Raw genomic sequence first — 26,929 nt, forward strand, 5'->3', positions numbered from 1 at the left:
TTAGATGTGTTGCGTGTCTCTTTTCAGCTGAAAAGGAGGTTTTCAGATGCTTTGTTTTTTGGGTTCCTTGTAAATTTTTTTCACATGTCAGTGGCCTCTAGTAAAAAAAAACCTCGTCCTCCCCCCCCCTTTTTGTTTTTACCAAACCAACTTCTCAGCTATAGGTTAAAACTGCTTAAACTATGGGAAACCAAAAGGGGGAATAAGGGGGACACCTCCCACAAGGTCCAGCACTGTTTGTTTATCCGTGAGTTAAATGCCCAGTTTGCAGATAACACCGAATCATTCAGGACAACAAAAACCCAAATGCCTTGTGAAGAACTGTGGCTCTTTCTTAATAGTTGACTGGGCAAAAGCACAGCCAGCGAAGTTGCATGTAGGAACGGGGAGATGCACCTTAGACCGAAACCATTCTAAATAGGATATGCAGATGGCGGCACCTGAATTGGCTGAGAGCGAAAGATCTCGGGATTGCAATCAATAGCTTGGTGAAAATGGCAGCTCAGCAGGTAGCTGGAAATCTTTGGGAAAGGGACTAAAGATAAAACAGCCCATACTGTAGTGCCTCTGTGTAGATATACAGGGTGGCCTCATTTGGAATACTGTGTACAGTTCTGGTCACTGTTCTCTCAAAGACACTGCAGAATAAAAATAAGTCCAGAAAGGGGCATCCAAGCTGATTCAGGGGTTTGCATACCATGCCTATGAAAAAAGACTGCCATCTAGCCCAGGGGCTTGTCAGGCTTATGAGTCAGCTGAGGCAACCAGCCCTCCTCGCTCCCAACCAAGTCACGTTTATGCCATACCCAGTCCTTGTCATAAGTGAGTTTGATGCCCTTTCAGTTTAGAGAGAGAAAAAATGTGGAGGTTGGTAACAAGATCTCTGGGGTGGAGAAAATAGGAGGACTTTTCCCTCCCTCTTTTGTAAAGTTAGAACTCTGGGACATGCAATGAACTTGGTGGGCAAGACAGTCGGGACCACAAGGGACAAACTCTAGGATTTGACTGTGGAGCACAGAAGCCTTCGAAAGCAGACTAGACAGGCCCACGGTGGTGACCAAAGGAAGTGTCCCCCTGCAGGACTGCCAGGGAGCAACATCAGAGGACAGCCTTGAGCTTCCTGCCCCGTTTCATGGCTGGGCTGGGGGGGGGACCAAGGCAATGCGGGAATGTTTCTCTCTCGTAGCATGTTAAGCAGCACACCTGCACCCTGGCAATCTCTGTGTCGCCAAAGCGTCTACCTTGTGTAGTATCCTATTTCCAAAAGCTGCCGGTCAGATTCCTGAGGGGTCCAGCAGCCCCCAGAGCAAAACCTCCCCCTTTTGGAAGCCATTCAGTATTCACGTAATCTGGGGCTGCTTCTCCACTTAGTAAAACGGGAACCTTTTGGCTTAGATCCTTTTACAAACGAAGCCTGCTGGAAAATAGAGTTTCTGCTGCAGCTGCGTCCCCCCTTTTGCTTACAACTATCTAGTGTCCATTTCTGCCCCTCGTGAAGGGCAGCGGATGAAACAGCAGCCTTTGGACTCTGCCCAGAAGAGAGGCGCTGAAGCCCTCAGGGGTTGCTGTTCTTATTATTCGATTTTAGATGCCGCCTTTCCCCTGGCAGATTCAAGCCAGCTCACCATTTCTAAATACAATAAAGCCATGAAAACAGTTAAAATATAATCTAAATTAGATGATGACTAAATCATACAAACTAAAATACAAGCAGGAAGTAAACGTGGGTTGAGTGGGATGTTCTGGCAGAAGCGGAGAGGCTGGAGTCAAGCGAACCGTTTTGTCTCTTCCAGTGGAAGATCCTGGTCTGGCTTCCCACACATTCTGCCCCACAGAAAAGCAGAGAACATACACAAGCCCAGCCCAACCAGCACTGTAGACGCCACGGCTAGGAGATGTCAGTCCTGGTGCATTTCTTGAGTTAAAGCATGTATGGAAAGATGTCGTCGCTCTCATTCCTGCTGCCCTCTCCCCTCCTCCCCTTCCAACGCTCACCCGTCGGAGAAGACGGGACGAACGGCGGGCGCTCATTCATTCAGTTTATTCCCGGCCTTTCTCCCCGACAGGGACTCAAAGCCGCTTGCATCAGTCTCCACCACTGTATCTTCACAACAACCCTGTGAGTTAGGTTGGGCTGGCCGAGCAAGGTCAGCAAACTTCCACAACAGGGCAAAGATTCGAATGTCAGTCTGCCAGATCCTAAGCCAGCATTCTTAACCACTATACTGCTTCCTTCTGGTGAGCACCTCAGACTTGTGTCAGGCAACACTTCATAAAGGAGCAGTAAATCGGGGGGGGGGGGGGGAACCTTGCAGCAGAGCTAAGCCGGTTCTGTACTACTTTTTCTGCCCAGTAATGCTTTTATTTGGGGCAAGTGAAGGGATACGAAACCTCTTAGAAGGCAGTTGCCATGTACAGTTAACCGTATAAATAGGCGAGGAGAGAAAGCAGCACTGTAAAAAAGTCTCCAAAAACACGTGCAAATCAGCGCAGCCTGTTCCTGCACGGGGAGGTGTGCCCCACCATCCCGCCCAAAGGCTGCTCAGAGTCCAGCTTCTTACCACCAAACACTAAACCAATCAGTGTTTCTTCTCGCAAGGTTTCATGAGGCCAGAGATATAGAAGTGGCTGAAACAGCTGTCAGTTGACATAGGGAGAAGGGAGCCACGCGCAGCAAAACGGGGTCCATTTTATTTTCAGGACAGAATCTGCACGTCTGAGAGGAGGTCCGGTTTGAGCACGCAGCCGCCAATCTGCTCTATTATGTCAGCCATGATTTCTTCATCTGCCATAAATGTCAGGAGCGCAGAGGGCACCTGTGGAGAACGGAGCACGATTAAGGATGAAAGACTGTTTTTAGTCTCATTTGAGTGACCCTCACAATGTTCGCCTGACTGACTGTCAGCTATTTATCCCCTGACCTTGGACAGCCCAATCTCAGAAGGTGAGCAGGGTTAGCCCCGATCAGTACGTGGATGGGAGGCCACAGCAAACTACCCGTGTCACTCTCTTGCCTTGAAGACCTCATCAGGGGTTTCCATGAGTGTGCTGTGACTTGACAGCATGTGATCAGATATTTATCACATCCTTACAAAAGTTGCACTCAAATGTCTCACCAAACTAGGCTTCAGTGCTCCACAGATGGCCACAAACAGGGATCCTGAAACACAGCGGCATGAAGGCTTGGGAATCCCAGCTCATAAGTGGTCTGGGCTTAGTCACTGCATACAGATGTAGGAATCCCAGCTTAATCCTAGCTTGTTCAGTTGCAAAAAGACCTGACTTCTGCTGCTATTGGCTCATGCGGGCAGCCAAAGACAAGGATTCCCACTCCACTGGTGAGTTTCAACCATCCACAATGTGAACCACGACTAGTTCAGCACACGAGCGTTTACACGAGGCAAGATGTCTGAACGTAGCTGGAAGTGTCTGGGACTCTGGTGAAAGAGGCGTTTCCTGTTCTCATGTGGCCCCAGTGTGTCTCTTCCCAGCTGGTGCCAGCTGCATGTATTATTAAAAGTGAAGACATCCCTTTTAAAAAATATACAAATGCAGTGATTTGGTGGTGGGTGGAAAATGGTATCAAGTTGCAGTCGATGTATGGCGACCCTGTGGGGTTTTCAAGGCCTGCCTCTCCCATCTATACGGGGCCAACCCTGATCAGCTTCTGAGATCTGACAAGGTTAGGCTAACCTGGGCACAGTGATTTACATCTGCATAGAAGGATTCCGATAGCTTTTATCAGCTGACAGAGTTATGTGTAGAGGAGTCTGGCGCACAACTGTGTGTGCTCTCTGTTCCTGCCACAGTCACGAGTAGCTTCCCAACTGATGGATGTTATCACACACAGCATCCTTTTAGTCAGTGATGGCTCACCTGTGACATCCTCCTTAAAAACCTCCTCCTCTGGAAGTTTTTAAACAGAGGCCAGATGAACATCTGTCAGGAGTGCTTCGATGGTGTGTTCCTGCATTGCAGGGGTTGGACTGGATGGCCCTTGGGGTCTCTTCCAACTCTAGGATTCTATGTGTGCCAAAGGTGACATGCCACAATGTTTCAGGTGACACGCCCGTGTTCAACATCCAGCAACTATTCTCCTTGTTTGAGTCTGAGACATTTTTGTAATTATTTGACATTTCTTTATATAATGCATAAACACCACACATGACTGGACTGGACTGTATGTTTAAAAAATAAATGAATATGTAAAGAATTATTTCTCTTTTGGTGGGGGGGAGGGGGGAGTGTGACACGCCAGCAGAGTTAAGTTAGGCATTTTCCAAATGTTTGACACATCCAGCCCAAAAAGTTTGCCCGCGCTGCCTTCAGTCGTTTCCAGAGGAATCGTCCTCCCACTGCAGATGCAACACACAGTGCACCAGCGTCAAGACGTTATTCCAAAAGGGCACAATGAGGGGGTAGGTAATTCCACTTCCTGCAAATCTGAACTTTCCATTAAACAAAACCCAAGTTTCCTGCTCCCGTGACTCCTGGAATTGAGCATGAAAGTGGGGAAAGAAAAGCTGCTGAAATCTGGTGACGCTCCATAGGATGAAAATCCTGTGACGACCAGAGATACCAGCTGTGGCTTGTCATAAAGAAACCTGGGAAATTACGTTTTGTGTGTGCCTCCGGAACCCCCACCCCCCTTCCTCTGGTCTTCTTGTACTTAAAAAAGCATTCTCAACGCAGAGGCTCCCAAGGCGGTTCATCCCCACAACAGACCGCTCTTGACCCCGAATCCACAAATCTAGTTCAACCCCAGCTATCCTACCCTCAGTGCAAAGGATGTGCTCTTGTCCCTCCTGCCCTGACAGTTTCTAGGAAGAGGACAGTTAAAACTAGAAGGGGCACAGCAGAGGGAAACGAAAGCAAGAGACAACCCCCCCCTCCCTCCGTTTGCAAGAAGGCCACGCTTACCAGCCCACACTCGTTGAAAGCCACGTTCTTGTCAGTCAGTTTCTGGGCCCCGGGGGCCAGCAGCTCAAAGGGCAGCCAGTCAACCTGCAGGGCCTCCTGCACAAACTGGTAAAGGACTGAGACGGGCTCCCGGGCAAAGAACGTCCCTGCAACAGAATCAGATGGGCGGCTGACTCTCCTCGCTCCGGTGTCCTGAGCAGGTTGGGAACCATTCTGCATGTCCCGTCTCCCTGTTCCCAGCTCAGGTATTAAAGTGGGGAATTGGAGCCTGGCAGATCCCCCACCACACCCTTAGAAGGAGGCTGAACGGGAGGACAGTCTGTTCAGGTGGAAGAAGAAGAGTTTGGATTTATATCCCCCCCTTTCTCTTCTGTAAGGAGACTCAAAGGGGCTTACAATCTCCTTTCCCTTCCCCCCCACAACAAACACCCTGTGAGGTAGGTGGGGCTGACAGAACTGTGACTAGCCCAAGGTCACCCAGCTGGCGTGTGTTGGAGTGAACAAGCTAATCTGGTTCATGAGATAAGCCTCCACAGCTCAAGCAGCAGAGCAGGGAATCAAACCTGGTTCCTCCAGATTAGAGTGCACCTGCTCTTAACCACTACACCACATTGGCTGTCCAACTGTAAACAATTGGATGACAACCAAAGGGGGAGAAGCAGCCCACTAACAGCTTACCTGCCTCTTCAAAAACACTGGTGGCGGCCCATTTTAGGTTGAGTCCTGGATCAGGATCTCCACCAATCTCTCCATAAACCTTGTGGTGCTCCTCGGCCTTAATTTGTCAACGCTGAACCGCCAACCTCGCGACTCCTCCCAAGGGAAGCTCTCCGTCCCCAACACCCACGTCTCAACTCTTGCACCCTAACCCAGCCAGTCAAGCCACAAAAATCAACCCCCCGCAGCCACAGAGGTCTCCATTTCTGCGCCAGCCACTCCCAGCAGCGTATTGGCCACCAATACCTTTCTTGATGCTAACCAAATAACAAGCCGCTGCATGTCCCGCACGTACGGAAACGAGCCAGAGACAATTGGGTTGGATCCGTTTGCTTGATGTGATCCACAGGAAAGCAGCTAAGAGGGGCTGCTTTGTGTGAGACCCCCCCCCCCTTTTACCTTGCAGGATGTACCCATCGGGGAAACGGACCCGCAGCAACGTGTAGTTGTATTTCTTCATTTCTCTCTGCTCCTCTTTCTCCCTCATGGCCTTGGTTCTCAGCATGGAGGACTTCTCCACAGCTTCTGCCCTTCAGGGGAGGGAAGGGGACAGGAGTGGGCAAATGACAGCAGAAAAGGAGGGGGCGGAGACAAGCAAGGAAGCAGGAAATAAAAGAGATTATGAACCAGAGCAGAGCATTTAAGGAGTCCTCCCCGTGTGAAGGAAGCCATGCAATCAACTCTGCCTGCCCCCAATCCACGGCATCTTTTATAACAGCGTTTCCTGTTAATTTTAATACCTCTCCTCCGTGACCCACAAAAATTTTAAAAGCCTATTTATTAGTAAAATAAAACATGTGAATGCCCCCCCCCTGCCCCCACCTCTCCCCGTGCTGGCATGGCGAGAAGCAGCCCAGCCCTGTGCTGGGCTTCATCTGCCCACGGTGGCATCAGGGAGGTTCCCTGGGGTGCCGCCTCCGCCCCCAGCTCCCTCGCAGCACCAGCGCCTGCCGCAAGCTGTGGCTCCGCCCTCAGTCCCTTTCTGGGTAGTCGGCTGGCCAGGGAGGAGCCCCAAAGCTGCTGTATCATCCCGGCTGGTCTGGCTCCAGGTAGGTGGTGCCCTCCGAGCAAGGAAGGGGGTGGGGTGGTCGGCCCCAGCCCCAAACACTAGATGACCCAGCATTTTGCTTTGACCCACTGTTTGGGAAATGCTATTTTATAGCATTCAGATTTGGAGGGGCAAGAAGGCAGCTCTCAGGAAGAAGAGGAGGAGGAGAAGAGTTGGATTTATATCCCCCCCCCCTTTCTCTCCTATAGATTCAAAGGGGCTGACAATCTCCTTCCCCCCTCACAACAAACACCCTGTGAGGTGGGTGGGGCTGAGAGAGCTCAGAAGAACTGTGACTAGCCAATTGGCCATGCTGACAGAGGCTGATGGGAATTGTAGTTCCTGAACATCTGGAGAGCCGCAGGTTCCCTACCCCTGGACTAGCCCAAGGTCACCTAGCTGGCGTGTGTGGGAGTGCACAGGCTAATCTGAATTGCCCAGATAAGCCTCCACAGCTCAGGTGGCAGAGCGGGGAATCAAACCCGGTTCCTCCAGATTAGAGTGCACCTGCTCTTAACCACTACGCCACTGCTGCTCCTAATCAAGTTACACCTGGAAAAGGCTTGCAGCCAAAGACAGCAGTAGCCAGTGTCTCACCTCTGCAGCCTCTAGCCATGCCCAATTCCCCTTTCTGTTACTCGCTCCCCACCCCAGCATTTTCTGAACCACGCCTCCTCACAAGTCCCACCCCTTCTGTCCTAAGACCCCAACTTCCTGATTTCCCCCTCTGCTCTCTTCCTTTCTTAGGCCCATACAGCCATCCCCCTCTATGGAACTGGAAGATGACACACATACACAAGCCTCCCAACAACATAGGGGCTCATGGGCAAAGGATTCATCTCTGCGCACAGACCCCCGACATGTCTCCACTAAGCATATTGCAACACAGACGCTGAAGTTAAGCATATTCTGATTGGGGGGGGGGGGGTGCTTGTCCCTTCCTTTCCTGAAAGCTCAAAGGCACCGATATTTGTACAAAGTGCTTTTTAAAAAATCTACAGAGAAGAACCCCCCCAGCACAAACCACTGACTTCTCCGTCGCTCCTGAATCTGACAAAGGCAGCTTTGAATCGCAAAAGTTTACACCCAGGAAATCTTGTTGGCCTGGAGGTGCTGCTGGGCTCCTGCCTGAAACCCCTCCGAGACTGAAACCCTCCTTCACGCCATTCACATGTTTCCACCACTCAAGGCAGCTCGGCACAAGTTAAGCCTCTTTCAAGTGGGGAAAATGAAAAGACAATGTAAAATAAAAAGCATTTAACACAGTCGGCACAGCAGGAAGTATGCCAAATGAAGCTGCCTTCTGGCCCTGTTCTGGGCTGAGACCTCTCCAGCAAAAGACCTTTTTCCAGCAGATCCTCTTGCTGGGCATGCAGGGGACAGAGTTTGGGACCTGAAGCAACTCGCTGAATGAGCCACTGTTCCAAAACGTTCCAAAGCCCAGAGCCACGCTGCCCCTCCCTCCCCGGCCTCAGCACCAACACGGCCTCAGGCTCTTGCTCTCGGCCCTACGCAGTTCAGCTGTGGTCAATCCCCGGCTCAGGCAACAAAATGCTTGTGAGGTTCAAAGGATTTCATTGAAGGCGAAAGCGCGCCAGAACAGTTGATAATATGGATCGCACGTTCCCCACCCCCACATGGGAGCAACAGAGTTCGTAGTGTCCCGCCTGGAGGCTCTTCCCAGCCGCAAGCCTCAAGGACAGCACCAGGAGATAATCAGGCACCTGCAAAAGGGCTCCCAGAGAATTCCCCGCTCCCAAATGTGAAACCTGACAGCCGCTTCTTACCGGAGTCGTCTTTCTCGGATCAGCTCCTCAGTGGAGAGGTTGAAGAAGTCACTGGGCAGCTCAAAGTGAGAGGCCCGAGGGGATGGCTTGAAAACCCGGAGCTGGCGATCCAGCTGGGCTCTCACCGGCTCAGAACTCAGCAGTTTCTTCTTGTGTTCCATGAGGTCATCCAGCTTTTCAAAGGCTTCGGCCTTCAGCACGTAGAAGTCCTCCTGATCCTCTGAGGGGCAAACGGCAGAGAGGAGCACAACACTGCAGATTTAGCACTCAGCCACTCTTCACCAAGTTGCGTGTGTGTTTAAAGTGCTGTCAAGTCACAGACAACGTATGGTAACACAGTAGGGTTTTTCTGCCTTCCTACAAGGAGAGACTTAGGGAGCTGGGTTTGTGAAGGTTCAGAGGTGACAGGATAGCCATGTTTAGATATTTGAAGGGATGTCATGTTGGTGAGGGAGCAAGCTTGTTTTCTGCTGATCCAGAGACCAGGACCAGGAGTCCTGGGTTCAGGGTGAAGGCTTAAAAGAGATTCCACCAAAACATCAGGAAGAACTTCCTGACAATAAGGGCTGTTTGACAGTGGGATTCACTACCTCGGAGTGTGGTGGAGTCTCCTCCTTTGGAGGTTTTTCAACAGAGGCTGAATGACCATCTGTCAGGAATGCTTTGATTGTGCGCTCCTGCATGGCGGGGGCAGCGTTGGACTTGGTGGCCCTTGGGGTCTCTTCCAACTCTATGATTCTATGATTCCTCTGCATAATGACCCTGGTCTGCCTTGGTGGATCCCCATCCAAGTATGAACCAGGGCTGACCCTGATTATATTCTGAGATCAGGCTAGCCTGGGCCATCCGGGTAAGGGCTTCAACAAGTTGGGATCATCATCATCCGACTCTAATCTGGAGAACTTGGTTTGATTCCCTCCCTCCCCCCCCCCCCAAACAAATGGTTGACTCTAATCTGGTGAACTGGATTTGTTTCCCTGCTTCTCCACCTGAAGCCTGCTGGATGACCCTGGGCCAGTCCCAGTTCTCTCTAAACTCTCTCAGCACTTCCTACCCCACAAGGTGCCTGTTGTAGGCAGAGGGGGAAAGAAGTTTGTCAGCTCTTTGTGACTCCTTAAGGAAGAAAAGAGCAAGGTACAAAAACCAACTCTTTTTTGTGTTCAAGGGCTAGATAATGGTGGCTTCTCCATCGCCTCCTCAGATACTTGCTGGGAAATGGGGTCCCCAGGGCTTCCCAGGTAGGAAAACCAGGAAAGCAGTACACCTGTATGCCAGCAGCAAACCACCAGGGCTGATTCGTTGGGGATGGAGGATACTGTTTGCATGAAGGAGGAGGGCACATTTAATCATTATGTTATAAGAGTGGAAAGCAGAGACATAACCTTGAGTCCCACAAAGAGCACTTGTGAACTTGGGCATGGTGTGGGGGAATGATGAAAACTGACGATTCACTGGAGAGCAACACTGGCATAGTGTTTAAGACCAAGTGCACTCTAATCTGGAGAACCAGGTTTTATTCCCCGCTCTGCCACTTGAGCTGTGGAGGCTTGTCTGGGGAACCAGATTAGCCCGTGCACATGCCAGCTGGGTGACCTTGGGCTAGTCACAGTTCTTCCGAACTCTCCGTCCCACCCACCTCACAGGGTGTTTGTTGGGGGGTGGGGGAGGAGGAGATTGTAAGCCCCTTTGGGTCTCCTTACAGGAGAGAAAGGGAGGACATAAATCCACACTCTTCTTCTTTGACGGCACGAGGCACTCTCTTCAGTGGGAGTTCAGAAGCTTCCAGGCTGCCCCAAGTCACCCCAGTCATTTCCCTCTATGCCCAGGTTAACCCTTTCTTTGGTCACTACTGTCACCAAGTCAATTTGCAGAGTACAACTGACTGCAGGAGCAGGAAGCCAGCCCCGTAAGCCTCCATGCCAGCTCTTTGCTCTGCCCACCTCCTTGCTTAGGCCCCGCAGGAATGAGCAGATGCCCTTCCGCACCCTCAAGAAGGAAGGAGTCAAGCACCTTGCAAGGAAAAGGTGAATGCAGGCACATACACGGTGGCAGCTGTGGGACTGGACTTTTAAACATTCTCCCCAAATAGGGTGGACCTATGAGGTTCAGGAACACAGTCAATAACCGAGGAACTTGGGCGTTTCATCAAAAAACCCCAGAGAGATACTGCCTCCCAATGAAGCACCTGACCCAGCCAACCTTCTTTCAGTGTTGAACATTCATATCGCACTGGGGTGTGTTCAATCAGGCCTGCACATACTGCAGTCCTCACAACCGTCTTTTGTGGTGATTACGACGCCACCATCTCCAAGAGTTGGGGAAGGGGAGAAGAGACTGGCTTGCCAAAGGCTGAGTGAGACGGCTGCCCAAGTGAAAGTCAAACCTGGGGCTTCCCAATTCACTGCTCATTCTTTCAGCCCCTCCAAACTTACCCTGCCCTGGAACGTTCAAGGTAGTCTTTTCAAATCCAACAGCCTGGAAAAACTTGTCTGCCCCCTCCAAAGGAAGGACTCTTTCCTAGGAGTGGGAAAGCACAAAGGAGATTAAATACAAGTTGCTCATTGCAGGTTAGCAAATGCATGCTGCTCGTTCCAGGATGCCATTCCTGGCATCCAAGGAGAACATCACAAGGGGTGAAACCTTTTTGTCTGCACCACCAATGCACTCATGCCATACCTTCCCAAGGAGCCCTGAAAGGCAGTTGAGAGACCTGGGATCTGGGTCTTAGTAGACCACAAACTGAACATGAGTCAGCAGTGTGATACGGCGGCCAAGAAAGCCAATGTGATTCTGGGCTGTATCAATAGGAGTATAGTGTCAAGATTGTGAGATGTAATTGTACCTCTCTATTCTGCATTGGTCAGACACCTCTTCTGGAATATTGTATACAGTTCTGGGCACTGTAATTCAAGAAGGATATTGACAGGCTGGAACGGGTGCAGAGGAGGGCGACCAAAATGGTAAAAGGTCTGGAATCCATGCCCTACGAGGAGAAACTTAGGGAGCTGGGGATGTTTCGTTTGGTGAAGAGAAGGTTAAGAGGTGACATGATTAGATATTTGAAGGGATGTCATATTGGTGAGGGAATGAGCTTGTTTTCTGCTGCTCCAGAGACTAGGACCAGGAGACTGGGTTCAAGGTGAAGGAACCTCAAGGTGAACCCAGAGACTGGGTTCAAGGTGAATGAAGAGATTCCACCTAAACATCAGGAAAAACTTCCTGACAGTCAGGGCTGTTTGAGAGTGGAATGCACTACCTCGGAGAGTGGTGGAGTCTCTTTCTCTCTTTAAAAACCTCCAAAGAAGGAGACAAAGAAGGTTTAAGGCATACTCCCCCTGAACTACAGTCCCCAGAATTCTTTGGGAGGGGTTTTAAGAGGGCAGCTGTGAAGCCAACTTAGAGTTTCTGCTTAGGCGTGCTTTTGAAGCACAATGGCCGGTCCTCCCAGAAAGGAAACTCACCTGAAAAACTTTGTTCTGAAGTTTGATTTTCTGATACTTCTCTTCTTCAGGATGGAGGTGGATGTTGTCAAGGTACCTGGCAAGAAAGAAGAAAATGGGGCAATGTAGGCCTCTTGGATGTTACCATGGCCTGACTTGATGCGTGCTTACTTGGAAGGAAAGCTCACAGGGATTTCAACAGAATTTACTTCCAAGAAAGTCAGCGTTACAGTCCCATCCCGTTCCCCACCCCTCCGCATGAAATAAGAAGAGCCATCATCAGTGGTAAATAAACTCATTACAGAAAAATATTATTGCATTTCCAAAAGTCATCGATGTGGACATGGCTTATACAGAACTGTGACTGTCTTTAGGTGGCTACGTTGGAGATAAATCGAATGTCTGCCAGTATATGCAGTACACACATGCACAGTACACACTCAAGGGTCTACACACATGCGCAGAGCAATAAACTAAACCCGATTTGTTTGGCAAAATACTGCTCTGGTTATTTCTGTCAGGACTAAGCCTGTCCGTGCGGAGGGGGGGGGCATGGCAAGGGGGGGAATGTTTTACTGCTTGTTACTTTGAAGATGTCCGGTGCTCTCCCCCTCCCCTTCCACCCCAGGACTTCCCGGACACAGATCTTATCTGCAAAGGAGTGTGATCTGTTCCCAAGTCTGTAGTACTTTGTTGAGGAAATTGTAGTGGAAATTGTAGAGGCCATTTGGCTGTGAGCGGAGGGTGGGGGGAGCCAGGGGGGTGTAGGGGATGGATCTGAGCAAGGGGCTCAGATTCCTCCTCACATTGTTGCCCTTCGCATTTTTTGGAATAAAGGCTTTAGAACAAATCTACAGTTTCCGTTATTTGCAGACTCGAGGGTCTGACAATTTCCACCCTTTTCTGGGAATTTTGGAGTTAACTGCTGGTGGACCAAAGAGAAAACTGACATATTTTTGTTTTAAAAAACATCTTCAAATGCACTCTTTCCAAAGACACACCAAGCCAAAGACTTTCCACAGCCACACACAACATTTGGACAGTTTTGGATGGCCTCTGAAACGTATTTAAGTCATATTCAAGGCTTCTAGTTGGTTGCAGCTGCTGGAACTTCCCTCAGTGTTCTCACTAAATTCCTCGCACGGGTCTTTACTGATCCTGACTATCATCCAGACCAGGACTCCTCCCATTTACAAAACTTATTCCTGGGACTTCTTGTTTAAGCGCGAGAGAAGGAGAAGTGTCCTGCAGACATTCCACCACTCGGCGTCACAGAGCTTCCAGTTACAAGTTTCCATCCAGCTGAACATGAGCTGGGAGTGTCAGCGAGCACACTGGGGCAAGTCTTCTAAAGGCAAAAGGGAAAGAGAGAGAGAGACGTTCTTAAGGCCATGAAAAGTTCCAGGATTCACAGGAGCAGCAGTGGCGTAGTGGTTAAGAGCAGGTGCACTCTAATCTGGAGGAACTGGGTTTGATTCCCCGCTCTGGGAGGGGGAGAAGCTTACCTGGTGACCCAGATTATCTTGTGCACTCAAACACACACCAGTTGGGTAACCTTCGGCAAGTCACAGTTCTTCGAAGCTCTCTCAGCTCCACCTACCTCACAGGGTGTGTGTTGTGAGGGGGGAGAGAAGGGAAAGGAGATTGTCAGCCCCTTTGAGTCTCCTGACAGGAGAGGAAGTGGGGATATAAATCCAAACTCTTCTTAAGAACATAAGAACAAGCCAGCTGGATCAGACCAGAGTCCATCTAGTCCAGCTCTCTGCTACTCGCAGTGGCCCACCAGGTGCCTTGGGGAGCTCACATGTAGGATGTGAACGCAATGGCCTTCTGCGGCTGTTGCTCCCGATCACCTGGTCTGTTGAGGCATTTGCAATCTCAGATCAAGGAGGATCAAGATTCTTCTTTTTAAAGACACAGCTCATTAATCTGGGAGCCTGATGGCTCCCCAGTTCCATGCCACACACCACTTCCCTCCAACAGAAAGAACTGCAGTTTGGTTCTCGCACCGTGTTTCTGACCCCGCTTCCTTCAGCCATTGCTCTGTTCCTGGGGAGCTGGGCCCCTCCACTCATGCAAGAGGAACAATCTTTGCAGCAGAGGACCAACTGCACAACGGACAAAGGAAGCGCAAGCAACAAGGATTTACTGTATCCAAGCTGACTACTTTTCCTTTCAAACAGTCACCTGTACCTTCAGTGGAGCATACTGTGTGTCTGACATCACAGTGATGTGCATAAAGCAGAGAAGCAAGGTCTTCTTAGCCCTATCTGTAAGTTTTCGGTCAAACATCAGACTTGGAGATAGCTAGCAATGTTCAGCAAAGACCCAGCAGAGGTAATTTCTTCAAAGCTGCAATCAAATATTTCACTAACTGATGGAGGGTGGTAAGAGCGGCAGGCCTCTTTGCAGGGGTCATGTTTAATGAGCTTAGAAATCCAATGTCTTCTGTTAAACAAACCTCTTGAAAGAGGAGAGAATTTGCACATTTTTACTCGACTCTTCACATACATATTCGATTTGCCACATCTCAAAAAGGATATCAAAGAGATAGAAAAAGAGCAGAGAAGGGCAACGAGGATGATTGAAGGATTGGAGCACCTTCCTTATGAGGAGAGGCTGCAGTGTTTGGGACTCTTTAGTTTGGAGAGGGTTAGGGTTAGCGTCTGAGGGTTAGGGTTAGGGTCTGAGGGGGGATATGATTGAAGTCTATAAAATTATGCATGGGGTAGAAAATGTCGACAGAGAAGTTTTTCTCTCTTTCTCACAATACTAGAACCAGGGGGCATACATTGAAAATGCTGGGGGGAAGAATTAGGACTAATCAAAGGAAACACTTCTTCACGCAACGTGTGATTGGTGTTTGGAATATGCTGCCCCAGGAGGTGGTGATGGCCACTAACCTGGATAGCTTTAAAAGGGGCTTGGACAGATTGATGGAGAAGTCGATCTATAGCTACCAATCTCGATCCTCCTTGATCTGAGATGGCAAATGCCTTAGCAGACCAGGTACTTGGGAGCAGCAGCAGCAGCAGAAGCAGAAGGCCATTGCTTTCACGTCCTGCACGTGAGCTCCCAAAGGCACCTGGTGGGCCACTGCGAGTAGCAGAGTGCTGGACTAGATGGACTCTGGTCTGATCCAGCAGGCTCGTTCTTATGTTCTTATGTTCTTCTTTAGTTCGTCTCACTGATTTCAGCTGAACTGTTACTTCCAGATAAGTGTCTCTTCCTTTCTGCCATTGTCTTCTTGGTCTTGTACTCTGCCTCCCTTGGGAGAGATTTTGAAATAGTTGGCTAATATTTGGGGCACCAAGCCTTTTATTCATCCAATGTGTCCAGGTGAAAATGAGGCTTCTTTGGGGACTTTTATTTCCAGCAGAGAATCTGCTTAGTGAATTAGTATGGTTAAAAAAAAGCATGGCTTCATGAGCGTTTACAACTTGCTTGTCTACTGAGGAGGCCATGTTGCTTCATCCAACTCAGACAGAATGTATATCATCCTCTGCGTGGCAAGAAACATTCAAATATCTTGAAGCCAAGCTGGCTTCTTGGTGCCTGCTGGACCAATGAAAAGCACAGTATTGCACAGTTCTTCAGCAGGGTCTGGTTTGCAGTCTTTAAAATCCATGACAGCAGAGGATTATAGCTGACTGCTACTTATTGGAGTTCCACTTTCTTCCAAAAACCATCTTTCCCTTTAACAGCCTGTATGATTTTTAATTGACGCCATGACTCCTCCACTAGTGGGGAGGACTGTGGTTCATATTTCTCTGTTCAAGCACATCTTCATTTGCCGAGTCAGAACTTTGCTCCAAGTTCTTCTACCTTCAGCTGCTTCAGTCTGCTCTGGATCTCCTGGGGGGTTATATTTTCTATGCCTGCTGGTTTTACACACAGCTGTTTGGAAGCTCTGTTTAACAGTCACAGAGAAACCAAAACGCTGAAGACAACCAAAGGAAACAGAGGAATCTACCACACAAAGAATCCACTCATTAAGATGACTAGCATTTGCTGGTATGACTGGGAGCTGCTTTCCAAAGCAAAGCTTTTGCATCTCTGCAACCCAAGATCCAACTCAATGACAAATTTCAGGGGCACAACCTTCAGCATACAAAGCAGAGGCTCTGTCGCAGAGCGACGGCCCCTCTCTCTCCGGCGATAAGGAGCATGGTAAAGCTACGCATTTGCTGTCCACAGAGCACAGTCGGCACTAAAGCTGTGGGATACAGCCTGGCACTGGCTACACAACATGCTTCTAAGCAGATACATTCCAAATTAAGCCTAAATTCTTCTGCATGCAGGTTTTAACAACAATGGACCTATGGAGAGAGGAGAGAGGAAAATGCCTTGTACCTAATCACAGCATCACCTTCTCCAGTGGTGTACCGCTTATCCCATGTCACATTCTGCAGCACACCGCTCCCCTCCCAGGCTCCCTGCAGGCTGGCTTCTACCCTTCCCCTCAAGGCCTGCCCTCCCCTCCCCTGCCCTCTCTGCTGGCTCCTGTAAGTGGGGCATGAAAAGCCAGGCTGTGGGGGGGGGGGAGCGCGGGGAGCTGGGGGGAGAGCAGGGGGGCAGAAAGGTGGTCATGTCCCCGGGCGCCATTTAGACCTGGTACACCACTGACCTTCTCCAATGGGTAGATAAAAATCTTTCCAAGTTTTGTAGGGGGAAGATACCAGAGACTGGCTCAGAGAGGTTCCACCACCCACAGAGCTACTGATTCTCCCCCTCTGGCTTTCTTCACACACCTAAGAGAGGCGCACCGTGAACTATGGCTGGAACTGACAGCAATCACCTACTTGGCGATGGTCTCGACCCCAAGCTTGACCTTTTCCCGGTCCCGATTCAAAGTGTGGATCTCCATGATAGAAGCACCCACGGGGTCTTGGGAAGCGTGCTAGAAAAAGGGAAAGCCCAAAATTTTTTAAAAAACCAATTAAAAAAAACCAAGATAGAAACAACAGGCGGTAAGTGCTCTGGTTGGGAGGCAGCAGCAGCCTACCGAAACTGACCTGTTGAATGGCTTCGCGGAGGTGGGCCTCTTTTTTGTCTTTCCGGACAGAGGCCCCTGTTAATGGGCAAATAAAGTAGATACCAGAGACTGAGAGGGTGGCTGGGTCTTCCTCAACAGCGGGCAAAGAATTCTAGAGAAAGAGAAGCAGGAATTTATGGTATTCAGCTTGCAAAAAAAGTGTTATTAATTGGGATTGTCAAATATCATTCAGAGTTACCATGAATCACCTTGGGGGCTTTCCCACAAGGTATACTCCTTAGTAGCGAAATATTTATTAACTTCATCTGTATCCCACATCGCTGCCCAACAGAGGATCCTAAGTTACCACAAAATACCACAGTTACTACAGGAGTGGCCAAATGTGCTTGATGTAAGAGCCACATAGAATAAACTTCAGATGCCTGACAGCTACAAGACATGAGCAGATATTACAGTCTGCCCTACAAAGCATCCCATTTCTCAAGGGAAACTGAGCTGTAATTCCAAGAGATCCCCCGGCCCCATTTGGAGGTTGGAATCTTTATAACAAATACACCCATAAAATTCACTTGGGGGGTCTCTTGCCCTTGAGAAGTTTTCCCTAAAATGTAAACCCCATCACCTCCCTCAACTTTCAACTCCACTTCTTTTCGCGTTCATTCTACCTGTTGATCCAAAGGCTCTTCCTTTTCACTTGCAGCAGCTTCATTCATTAGCTCCTTTTTCACTAATAAAAAAGAGAAAAAGACTGTAGATGTAACAGCAGACTGAGGTTCTAAGGATGCATTCAGGACTTGTAAGCACACTTTATGTTTAAATAAAATTAAATTACAGTCCAGTTTGTGACTTTCCTTCCTGCATACAATTTATCCCAACTTGTTTAGTCACCAAGCAGCTCAGGAGCTCAGACTCAGCCATTGCTCCCGGCTGATTTGCCAAAAAAAGCCAAAGGAGTTGTGAACCCCCCCCCCCCCCCCGAAGGCTGGTCACATCCAAGGAAAAGGCGTCTCCAGCACCCAAATGACTGCTCTCCAAAAAGACCCTCAATGAGATACTCCCTTCCCTTCCTCTCAAATCAGATCATCCAGAAAACCCCAACAAATCTGAAGTAAAAAGGAGAGTTTTCGAACTGCAGAAGTCAGGTCCATTTGAACCAGGGCATAAGGGCAATGCTCCCACTCCTAGACCAGGACCTCCCCCCCCTCACCCTGTCCCTCCCTGTCCACTCTCTGTCTCTTTTCTGAAAGCGCGTTCCCAGGACAGCTGTTCCTTCCCTGGCTGGCCTCGCCATCCCAGCCAAGCTTTGCTGGAGCTCCACACCCTGGGGCTAACCCCCGCACCCCTTTACTGCATCAGAGTCGTGACTCCTGCCTTATCTCCTCCTTCCTTCCAACCAGCTCTGTTCCAATCCCTCCCCCAGCTTGAGCTCTAACCTGGCAGGTCCCCCTACCCATGTCCCTCCTACTGGCTCATAGATTCCCCCTCCCCTCTGCCCAGATGTTTCTCCCACCCTCAGCTGTGGAAGCCTCTCCCCTACACTTGATTCCCCCTCCTCCATGCCCTGCCACTGAGGATCCATAACCCAAAAGCCCTCTCCTCCTCTTAATCTACCCACTTCCTTACATTCAAGGTACATTTTTAACAGCACCACACATGGGGAGGCTGTGAACTGTCTTGCTGTCATTTATATTTTCATCTGTCCACTCTAGGTGATAAAAGTGAGCCTTTCAATTCAGAGCCATAAACCTGTTGTCTGCCTGTGAATTTCTCTCAGTTGCAGTCTGGAAATGAACCTCAGCTTAGACAGACCTCCGGTCAGATTCAGCAGGGGGGTTCTCTACAGCAGAAAGCGGAGTCCCGCATCATCGGGCTTCCCACAGAACTGCAACAGAACCCTGATGCCAGACCCGTCCCCAAGGCGGCCCCCCATAAATTATCCCCTTACCCTGATTTCTGATGGCATCTTGGGACGTTGGGGCTCGAGGCTTCGGCTTCTGCTCCAGTCGGGCCAGGGCTGCGGCTGCTGCCATCTGGGCTTCATTTGTGGGGCCCTGTCGAGGTTTGGGGAGGTCTGCAGCTTTGGACTTCTCTTTGGGGGCTCGTTCCCTAGTGGGGGAAGAAATCAAGTTTAAGAACACATAACACAGGAGCTGGAGTGATTGGAAAGTGGAGACGGCCGTAATCAAGGTAGAAAACAAAACCTACCATACTTGTTTATGAATATTTGATGGTGATTAATAAATATGATACCCAAAGTCCCAGAAATAAATTAAATGAGCTAGATCCCCCTATTTTGCCAAAGCAATGGGATAGGGCCTTCTATCTTCTGCCTGCTCTCTCTATGGGTCTTGAGACTTATTTAGCAAAAAAATATGTTCAAGACTTAATAGACACTACAGTAAAGGTAGCAACAGAATGAGTAAAGTATTGCATTGCTGGGGTTGTTACTCACCAAATGCATCCCTTAAACATATGCTTTGGGTGTGTCCAGTTTTTTCTGAGAAAAAGTTATTGCTCATTTCAATTTTGTATTAAAATGTTCATTGATTTTTGAGGATGTCTATGTACTTTTAAACTATTTGATTGTCTTTGGGTGGCCCACCTGTGGTCAACATCTAAAAGACATACTACAACACTGGAAAAATAAAAAGCCCATCTCTGGTAAATCAATGGATTCAGGAACTCTATCACTATTGGAACGTATGGCATGTAGAAGGCGATTGGACATGGACGTGCTTTCAGATATTTGGAAACTGTTTATAAAAATTTATGTCTAGATCCACCACTGTTATAATATTTGTGTCTTAACACATAGTCTTCTTAAGTTATTTTGTTTGTTTTCTGTTATTTTTTTAAAGGAAATAAAAACAGAACTAGAAAAAGAGAGCAGGAATGGCAGTTAAAAATCAGAAGATCCCCTCATCAATGAATCATCATTGATTCCAGAACCTGCCAGGAAAGAGTAACTTAACATATACTGAGCTCTCACAGCAGCCCTGTGAGGTAGGCTAATATCATGACTGCCATATTGTAGCTGGGAAGGAAATTCTGGGAGAGAGGGGCTTGCCAAAGGCCAGCCAGCCAGCTTCTGCTCAATGCAGGATTGGAATCAAGGATTTTCCAGGTAACAAGCTTTGCCACTAGACCAGTGACACAAATAAAAGCCGCCTCCCCCTGTCCCAGGTTACTCCACAAATAAGGATCTAAATGGATCTAAGTCACTTGTGATTTAGAAAGGAGAATAAAACACTAAGACACATCAGCTTCAAAACCCTGCTCATCTGGAGCCAAGCAATCGACACCATAAGTGAGCAGGCAAGCTGCTCTTCAAATGCCTGGGCCAGTCTGCCCCCAGAAAACACCAGGCTGAGTAGGGATCAGTGCTTACAGCCAAGGTTAATTCCTGGAGGGAGCTACAAACCTGTTCATATAGAGCAAGAGGTTTCAAGATAATCTGCAAGATGGGATCAGGACAGACTTCATGTGTTGAAGAGGAAGGGGAACTTATATATCAAAGGAATGCATTTAGCTCATTCTGGGTGCAAAACCCAGGTTGAGAAAAGCAGCCAATACAGTGTAAGCACCTCCCCAGGGCCACCAAGAGTGTCACAACCCCTCCCTCCCTCAGCATCACAAAGGGCGCAGAGATGACATACTGCCATGACAGGAGGGAAAGTCTCCCAGCTGTCAGCAGTCCAGATTCAAACCTGCACGGAAGGAACCCTAGAAGACTTTGGGGTTGTTGTTTTCCGACATGCCTCTGAAAGCAGGTGCTTTGCTGGTCTTTGCCGAGTGTTTTCTAAGATTACATAAGGCATCTCGAAGGCCTATCCTGGGACTGGCTAAACATCTTTACGTAAGTAAACTGGATTAAGAGATTTGCTGTGGCTGGAAATGGAGGAAGGGCAGCTCAGAAAGGCAAGCGAACCATTTCTGCATTGCTTTCAAGGCCCGACAGGCCTCTGCATTTCAGCTCGGGAGGAACTAGGCAAGTCAGATTAGCCAGCAACTCCTTCACCCACAGTGCGAAACTTGGCTGGCGGGCAGGAGCAATCTGGAACCACGTTAGCCACACATGGTGTGGTTTGGCTGGTGGGTGGTTATAATCTCAGGTCCTGCTGTGTAAGTTGCTTTCTTAGGGTGGGAGGGGGGAGCATTAGAGGAAGAGTTGGATTTATATCCCCCCTTTCTCTCCTGTAAGGAGACTCAAAGGGGCTTGCAAACTCCCCCCTCACAACAAACACCCTGTGAGTTAGGTCTGAAAAACTGTGACTCGCTCAAGGTGGCATGTGTTGGAGTGCACAAGCTAATCTGGTCCATCATATAAGCCTCCACAGCTCAAGTGGCAAAGCAGGGAATCAAAGCTGGTTCTCCAGATTAGAGTGCACCTGCTCTTAACCGCTACACCACGCTGGGTCTCCAGATTGACCTTTTGGTGTCCATTTACTGCAGCGAAACTGCCCCGTTTCCCACCCATAACAATGCTACATTTTACCTGCACAACTACAGATCTGCAATTGTCCTTCTATTCCTTAACCCTCCTCTTCTCTCCAGTGTGCCTTAAGCATGGCACTAGGACACCCAGATTTAAATCTTTCCATGTCCATAATACTTGGCTGAGTGACCCCAAAACCATCACTTTTCCTCAGTCAAGCAGTTGCGGAGCCCATGCAGGGATGGAGAGAACTGCGGATGTCATGTTGAGCTCCTTGGAGAGGATAAAATGCAAGAGACAGATGTCCTCTGTATCCCACCTTTCCCCACCTTTCCCAACTTCTCCATCACCACCACTTCCCTCAGCTTTGGCCTACTGAGTCCTTCTTGCCCACACTTTTAACTTCTACCTGCTGAACAGACAAAGGTTAAGAAATGAAATCTGGTTTCAGTTCTTCTGGGCTCAGTTCTCCTGTTATGCTGAGAAATACATACAGTGAACTACAGTTAGATACATCTCTTCACCCAGCCTTTCCCTCAGGGTTATCATGAAATAGACAAAATCTGGAAGCTCAACTGCTTCCAGCATGGTGTAGTGGTTAAGAGCTGGTGGATTCTAATCTGGGTTTGATTCCCTACTCCTCCACCTGAGTGGCAGAGGCTTATCTGGTGAACCAGATGTGTTTCCGCACAGCTACATTCCTGCAAGATGACCTTGGTCTAGTCACAGTTCTCTTGGAGCTCCATCAGCCCCACCTGGCTCACAAGGTGTCTGTTGTGGGGAGAGGAAGGGAAAGAAGCTCGTAAGCCACCTTGTGTCTCCTTACAGGAGAGAAAGGTGAGGTATAAATCTTTTCTTTCTTTCATGGGTCCTTATGTTCTTCATCTGAGGACAGATGGCTCTCTCCAGCCCAGCATTCCACACAAGGCAATGACACCACCTCTTGTCCCAAAATTCCTCCCCAGCCATTACCCCATCATCAGGGGTTGCTTCCATGCCTCCACCTTCTTACTTCATCCAGATTCCTTTCATTCCCCCCCTTGTTTCCTCCCGTTGGCACCATTTCTCTTTCTCATACAACACAACTGCAATCTTCACCACCATCATCCTCACCAGTCTCTCAGGACTTAATATTGCCTTAAAACCATATTCATTTATACCTCAATCCTCTCGTCACTTGACATTGGTCTCTTTGTGGTGGCATCTCTAGCCCTTTCCAAACTTTGCACCTGATGGAACTACTTATGCCAGAGCTGTCCATGTTTCCCACCTGGGATCTCCTTCTGGGAAATGCTGGGGATTGTTCTATTAGCAGAGTGGAAGAAACTGTCCAAAGGTATATTCCTTTCTGACCCTTGTATAAAGGTTGGAGAGTTCTCCCAGGTATCTCGCTTCTGATTTAGAAGCGTCTCACTCACAGCTTTTCTGCTTTTCATAGACAATGTCTGCCCAAGGAGGTTCTACCCTGTGTGTCAGAAAGAGCCGTCAAATCACAGCTGACATGGCCACCCCATATGGTTTATTGAAGGTAAGAGACATTTGGAGGTGGTTTTATCATCGCCTGCCTCTGTGTGGGCTGAGAGAGTTTCCAGAGAACTGTGACTTTCCCAAGATTACTCAGCAGGCTTCATGTGCAGGAGCGGGGAATCGAACTCGGCTATCTGGACCAGAGCCCGCCAATTTTAACCACTGCCCTATGCCGGCCCCCTGCTTTGAATTTCCTCAGATTCAGGCTCATGGCAAGGTGGAAGAGACCTCCTCCCCCCGCATTTCAGCTCCCCTCCCCTCATCCTCTGAAGCACAGGTGTCAAACTCGCGGCCCTCCAGATGTTATGGGCTACAGTTCCAATCATCCCCTGCCAGCATGATGCTGTAGTCCATAACATCTGTAGTCCAAAACATCTGGAGGGTCGCGAGTTTGACACCTGTGCGAGGTTCCTCCCTTCCCCCAGGCGGTTACCGAGGCGACTCGCTCAGCTTCTGGCCCGGCCCGGCCCCCCGGAACTGCAAATCCGCCTTCAGCTCCTGGAAGAACTTCTTCATGGCGGCGGCGGCGGCCCCTCCCCCGCTCCCCGGTGGACTCCCATCAACAAAAACAAAACAACACCCCTGGCTCTTCCGGCCTGACCGGAAGTAGTAGGCCAGAGGCTTCCTGTCACCTGACGCCGCCCTGTCGGATCTCTCGTCGGAAAGGAGCCTAGAGAGGAATACCGGCCGGCTCAGTACGGAGACTTCCGGGCCAAAACGGAAGTCAGCTTTCTAAGAAAGGAGGCTTTCCATAGAGTCCGGAGGGGGTAGAGTGGACTCCGTAGGCGCCTAGAGAGGTTCCGAGCGCTGAAGTTTCTCTGGCTTTGAATCGGAAGTTCGTTTTTTCTGTTCTAGCTTTCCAAAGGAAGGAGAAGCGGGATGCCTTAAAGATCGGGGGCGGGAGCGGGGCGCTCTAGGCGTGCTATGGTGAGAGCAGTCGCTCTTTGACTGGTTTGTAGCCAGGAATTTTCTGTCCGGACTGACAAGTCTCAGCTGATTTATGGCGACCTGGAAACGGGTGTTTTTTTTAGGGGGGGTGGGGGAGTTGTAATTTTATTTACGGTCCAGCAATGAAAAGACATTAGAATTACTTCAGCAATCTGATTTCTGCATACAATTCTGATACACACCAGATACACAAAGTGCATTAAAGGTCCCTTCCGCACATGCAGAATAGTGCACTTTTAACCCACTTTCACAATGATTTGCAAGTGGATTTTGCTGTTCCGCACAGTAAAATCCAGCTGCAAAGTGGATTGAAAGTGCATTATTCTGCATGTGTGGAAGGGGCCAAAATGTAGCCTCAGTTGGTAGGCTGGTGGCATATGCTGCCGGACTGCTCAATAACAAGATAATGTACTCGGCTGATTTATTTATTATGAAACAGCATCAAGAGTAAGCATTTAGGTTTCTGTTGCCAGAACAAAAGCACAACCAGCGCTACGGCCACCGTTACACTGAACATCATCCTCCACGTCACATAGCCCACCCAACCTCTGCTTACCAGTTCCCAAGGGGGGAGGGCACCCCTCCAGTTGGACAGTCCAGAGAAGAAGAAACTGCCTGTCCCCTCCCTGGAGTCAAAACAAGCTACATTCTACATTACTGATGGAGCTAACAACAGAAGGTGTCTAGTGAGATAAGGCCTGAGTGTAGCCAGAGGAACAGATAATAATTAGTTTGTTCTTAATATAGTTTTGATAGGCATATGTTAGTAGAATTTAGGTTTTATTTTGGTTTTCTGTAAAGTTTTCCTTCCTGCTCTAAAATGTATTGCTCCCTGAAACCATTGTCTGTCACAAGCTTGCTGAAACAAAAAGATTAGATTATGCTAGTGGAGGCAGAGAACCCCCCCCCCTTTCGTTTTCCCAAGAGTTTGTGAAAAAGAGTTTGGAGCTGAGGCACCCCAAAGTCGGCAGCAGATAGCAAAAGAAAGCCACCTGGCTTCCTGCCCTATGAGATAACGGATGTAACGCAGTACCCATGGGACAAGAGTACCAGGGGAAGCATAGTTGTCTACAAAGCGTGTGAAGCCATAAAGTAAAGAAATGTCAGAATCCCAAAAATCCACAAAGACTCTTGTTGTAGAACAGCAGCTTTATAGATTCGGGATCTACCTTGGCAAAGCCAAGACTGGAGATTACCCGCGCAAACTGCAATAATAAAAGAACTGGCAGCAGCCCAAGCACAGCCTGGGAAAGGCCACTGTGAAAGTAAGTGCACGGAGATAACAGGAGATGAGCAGACAGTGACCTTGATGCCACCTGGTATCACTACACATTCTACAGCAGTGAAGAAAAGGCAGTTAGAAATACAGTTAGCCCCTACCAACCTCCCCCCAGTGAGAGCAGGAGCAGCAGCATTAGCAAAATCCCAAATACAGGCCTCCTGGACATACCTTAACTCCCTCTAAGGCCTCCCTCCCGGCTTGCTTGGACAGCGTTGATGAAACAATTTGACAAGGCGAGGGGCTTTAACATTTTCAGCAAAAATCCACTGATTCTGCCCAGGTAAACATCCCTTCCAGGAGACCAAATACTGCAAGCGGTTACGATAGATGCGTGAATCAAGAATGTCAGAAAGTTCATAGTGTTTAGAGCCATTAATCAGAATCGGAGGAGGCACCGTCATCTCTGGATGCCAGACATCCGGGGAGCATGTTTTCTTCAGTAAGCTGCAATGAAAAACAGGGTGTATTTTACTCAAAGCTTTAGGCAAGTCAAGTTCAGCTGTTACTTTATTGATTACTCTAATAATCTTAAAAGGTCCCACATATTTCACACTCAGTTTTGAAGGACGGTGAATGCTTCTCAAATTTTTGGTGGACAGATAGACCATGTCTCCCACCACCAACGGAAAATCACGTCTGTGTTTATTGGCCTGACGCTTGTAAGCTTCCCTTGCAGTGGTGAGAGTTTACAGAATAGCTGGCCACTGTTTGGCCACAGATTGCTCCCCGTCTTGAATCTCTGGCACAGGGGCAGCATCCAACTGTTGAAGCATGGGAAGAGGGGGTGCTGACCGGCCATGAACCACCTCAAATGGAGTCTTCCCAGTACTGCTAGTGTAAGGATGCCGGTTGAGTTCGCCCTCCTTACAGCCGTCCGGCCTTGACAGAATTCCTTCGGCCGGGCGAGGAGCCAGAATCTGCTACAGTAACCTTGCTATCTTGGATGTTTGAAACTAGCATTCCGTTCCCATGAGAATGGGACTGGGTGGTGAGGGGGGAAGGGTTCCAAAACGTTTATAACCTGTAGTTTAGGCGGGAGCGGGCAGTCTTGCCATCTCGTGTATGTGTGCTTTCTGAAGTATCTGAATAAACGGACTTTCAACCAATGCCTTTTATTTCTGCTTCTTTCGGAATTCCTTACATTATGGCAAGACTCTCATTCTTCATCTAAACCGTTGTGTTGGATTATAGTGGATCCTTGATGTTCACCAACATGCAAGGATTGAGTGCTCTCCAGAATATGTGGAAGGGCCGATAGCCCCCAAAGAGGGTTTCGAGCCTTCCCTTCCAGGGGATGGGCTGGAGGAACTAGAGGAAGAAGTGCAGCTTTCCCTGGTGACTCTCTCCAAACCCCGGCTCAGTACGAGCTTGGCTTTTCTCCAACTGGGCCGAGACAGCGGAAGTGACTTACAGTCATGAGGTTTATAGAGGCAGAAGCGGTCGCGTTGTCTATGGATCGGGCCCCTATAGAGCAGATTTGTCTCTACCCGATCGCCAGCATGCGATTTCATTACAAAACCACCAATGCAACCTGTTCCTGAGGAGCTGGGATTGTCAACTATACACATGGCGATAGGAGTCCATGAAAAGTTCCCTGGATAGATGCTTTGATTGATGATTCCCGTGGAACAGCAGTTGGCACAGTTACTGGAAGCGCGCCCCAAAGCGTTAAGCTAACACCACCACACCCACACCTGCGCCTCTACGCCTTCTCGATGTAGAGGATCCAAGAGATTGAGTAGGGGTTATCGAACCCGGCTTACGTTTCCGGGGCCGGGAACCGGTGATTTAGGTGTGGAAGGTTGCGTGGAAGGCCCGGAAGGTGGGAG

General features: G+C 49.1%; 1 protein-coding gene across 2 annotated transcripts; it reads right to left on the bottom strand.

Moving 5' to 3' along the window:
* Positions 1 to 2,340: 2,340 nt before the first annotated feature.
* On the bottom strand, positions 2,341 to 23,500 carry UBXN6 (UBX domain protein 6). Of its 2 annotated transcripts, none has more exons than XR_007244463.1 (11): positions 23,304 to 23,500; positions 18,854 to 19,014; positions 17,574 to 17,635; positions 16,928 to 17,059; positions 16,715 to 16,812; positions 11,934 to 12,009; positions 10,905 to 10,989; positions 8,473 to 8,692; positions 6,037 to 6,162; positions 4,921 to 5,066; positions 2,341 to 2,816 (listed from the first exon to the last, which is right to left on the bottom strand). XR_007244463.1 is itself a non-coding variant. In XM_048495852.1 (11 exons), exons 1-11 carry the CDS (start codon positions 23,384 to 23,386, stop codon positions 2,697 to 2,699), a joined length of 1,314 nt encoding a protein of 437 aa, XP_048351809.1. In that variant the 5' UTR covers positions 23,387 to 23,498; the 3' UTR covers positions 2,341 to 2,696. The 2 variants fall into 2 exon arrangements, 1 of the variants encoding a protein (XP_048351809.1); XM_048495852.1 differs by having other exon boundaries at positions 6,037 to 6,167; positions 23,304 to 23,498.
* Between the last annotated feature and the right edge of the window lie 3,429 nt (positions 23,501 to 26,929).

The sequence above is a fragment of the Sphaerodactylus townsendi genome, linkage group LG05, assembly GCF_021028975.2.
Source record: "Sphaerodactylus townsendi isolate TG3544 linkage group LG05, MPM_Stown_v2.3, whole genome shotgun sequence".
Classification (NCBI taxonomy): Eukaryota; Metazoa; Chordata; class Lepidosauria; order Squamata; family Sphaerodactylidae; genus Sphaerodactylus; species Sphaerodactylus townsendi.

Bases quoted from the DNA above. Each gene is read 5' to 3' on its own strand.
- UBXN6 (XM_048495852.1), bottom strand. From the start codon at position 23,386: ATGAAGAAGTTCTTCCAGGAGCTGAAGGCGGATTTGCAGTTCCGGGGG. The intron at 17,636-18,853 runs GTAAGGGGATAA...CTTTTTTATTAG, and splicing joins AGATGCCATCAGAAATCAGG to TGAAAAAGGAGCTAATGAAT. The intron at 6,168-8,472 runs GTAAGAAGCGGC...CCTCCCCTGAAG, and splicing joins ATCCGAGAAAGACGACTCCG to GGCAGAAGCTGTGGAGAAGT.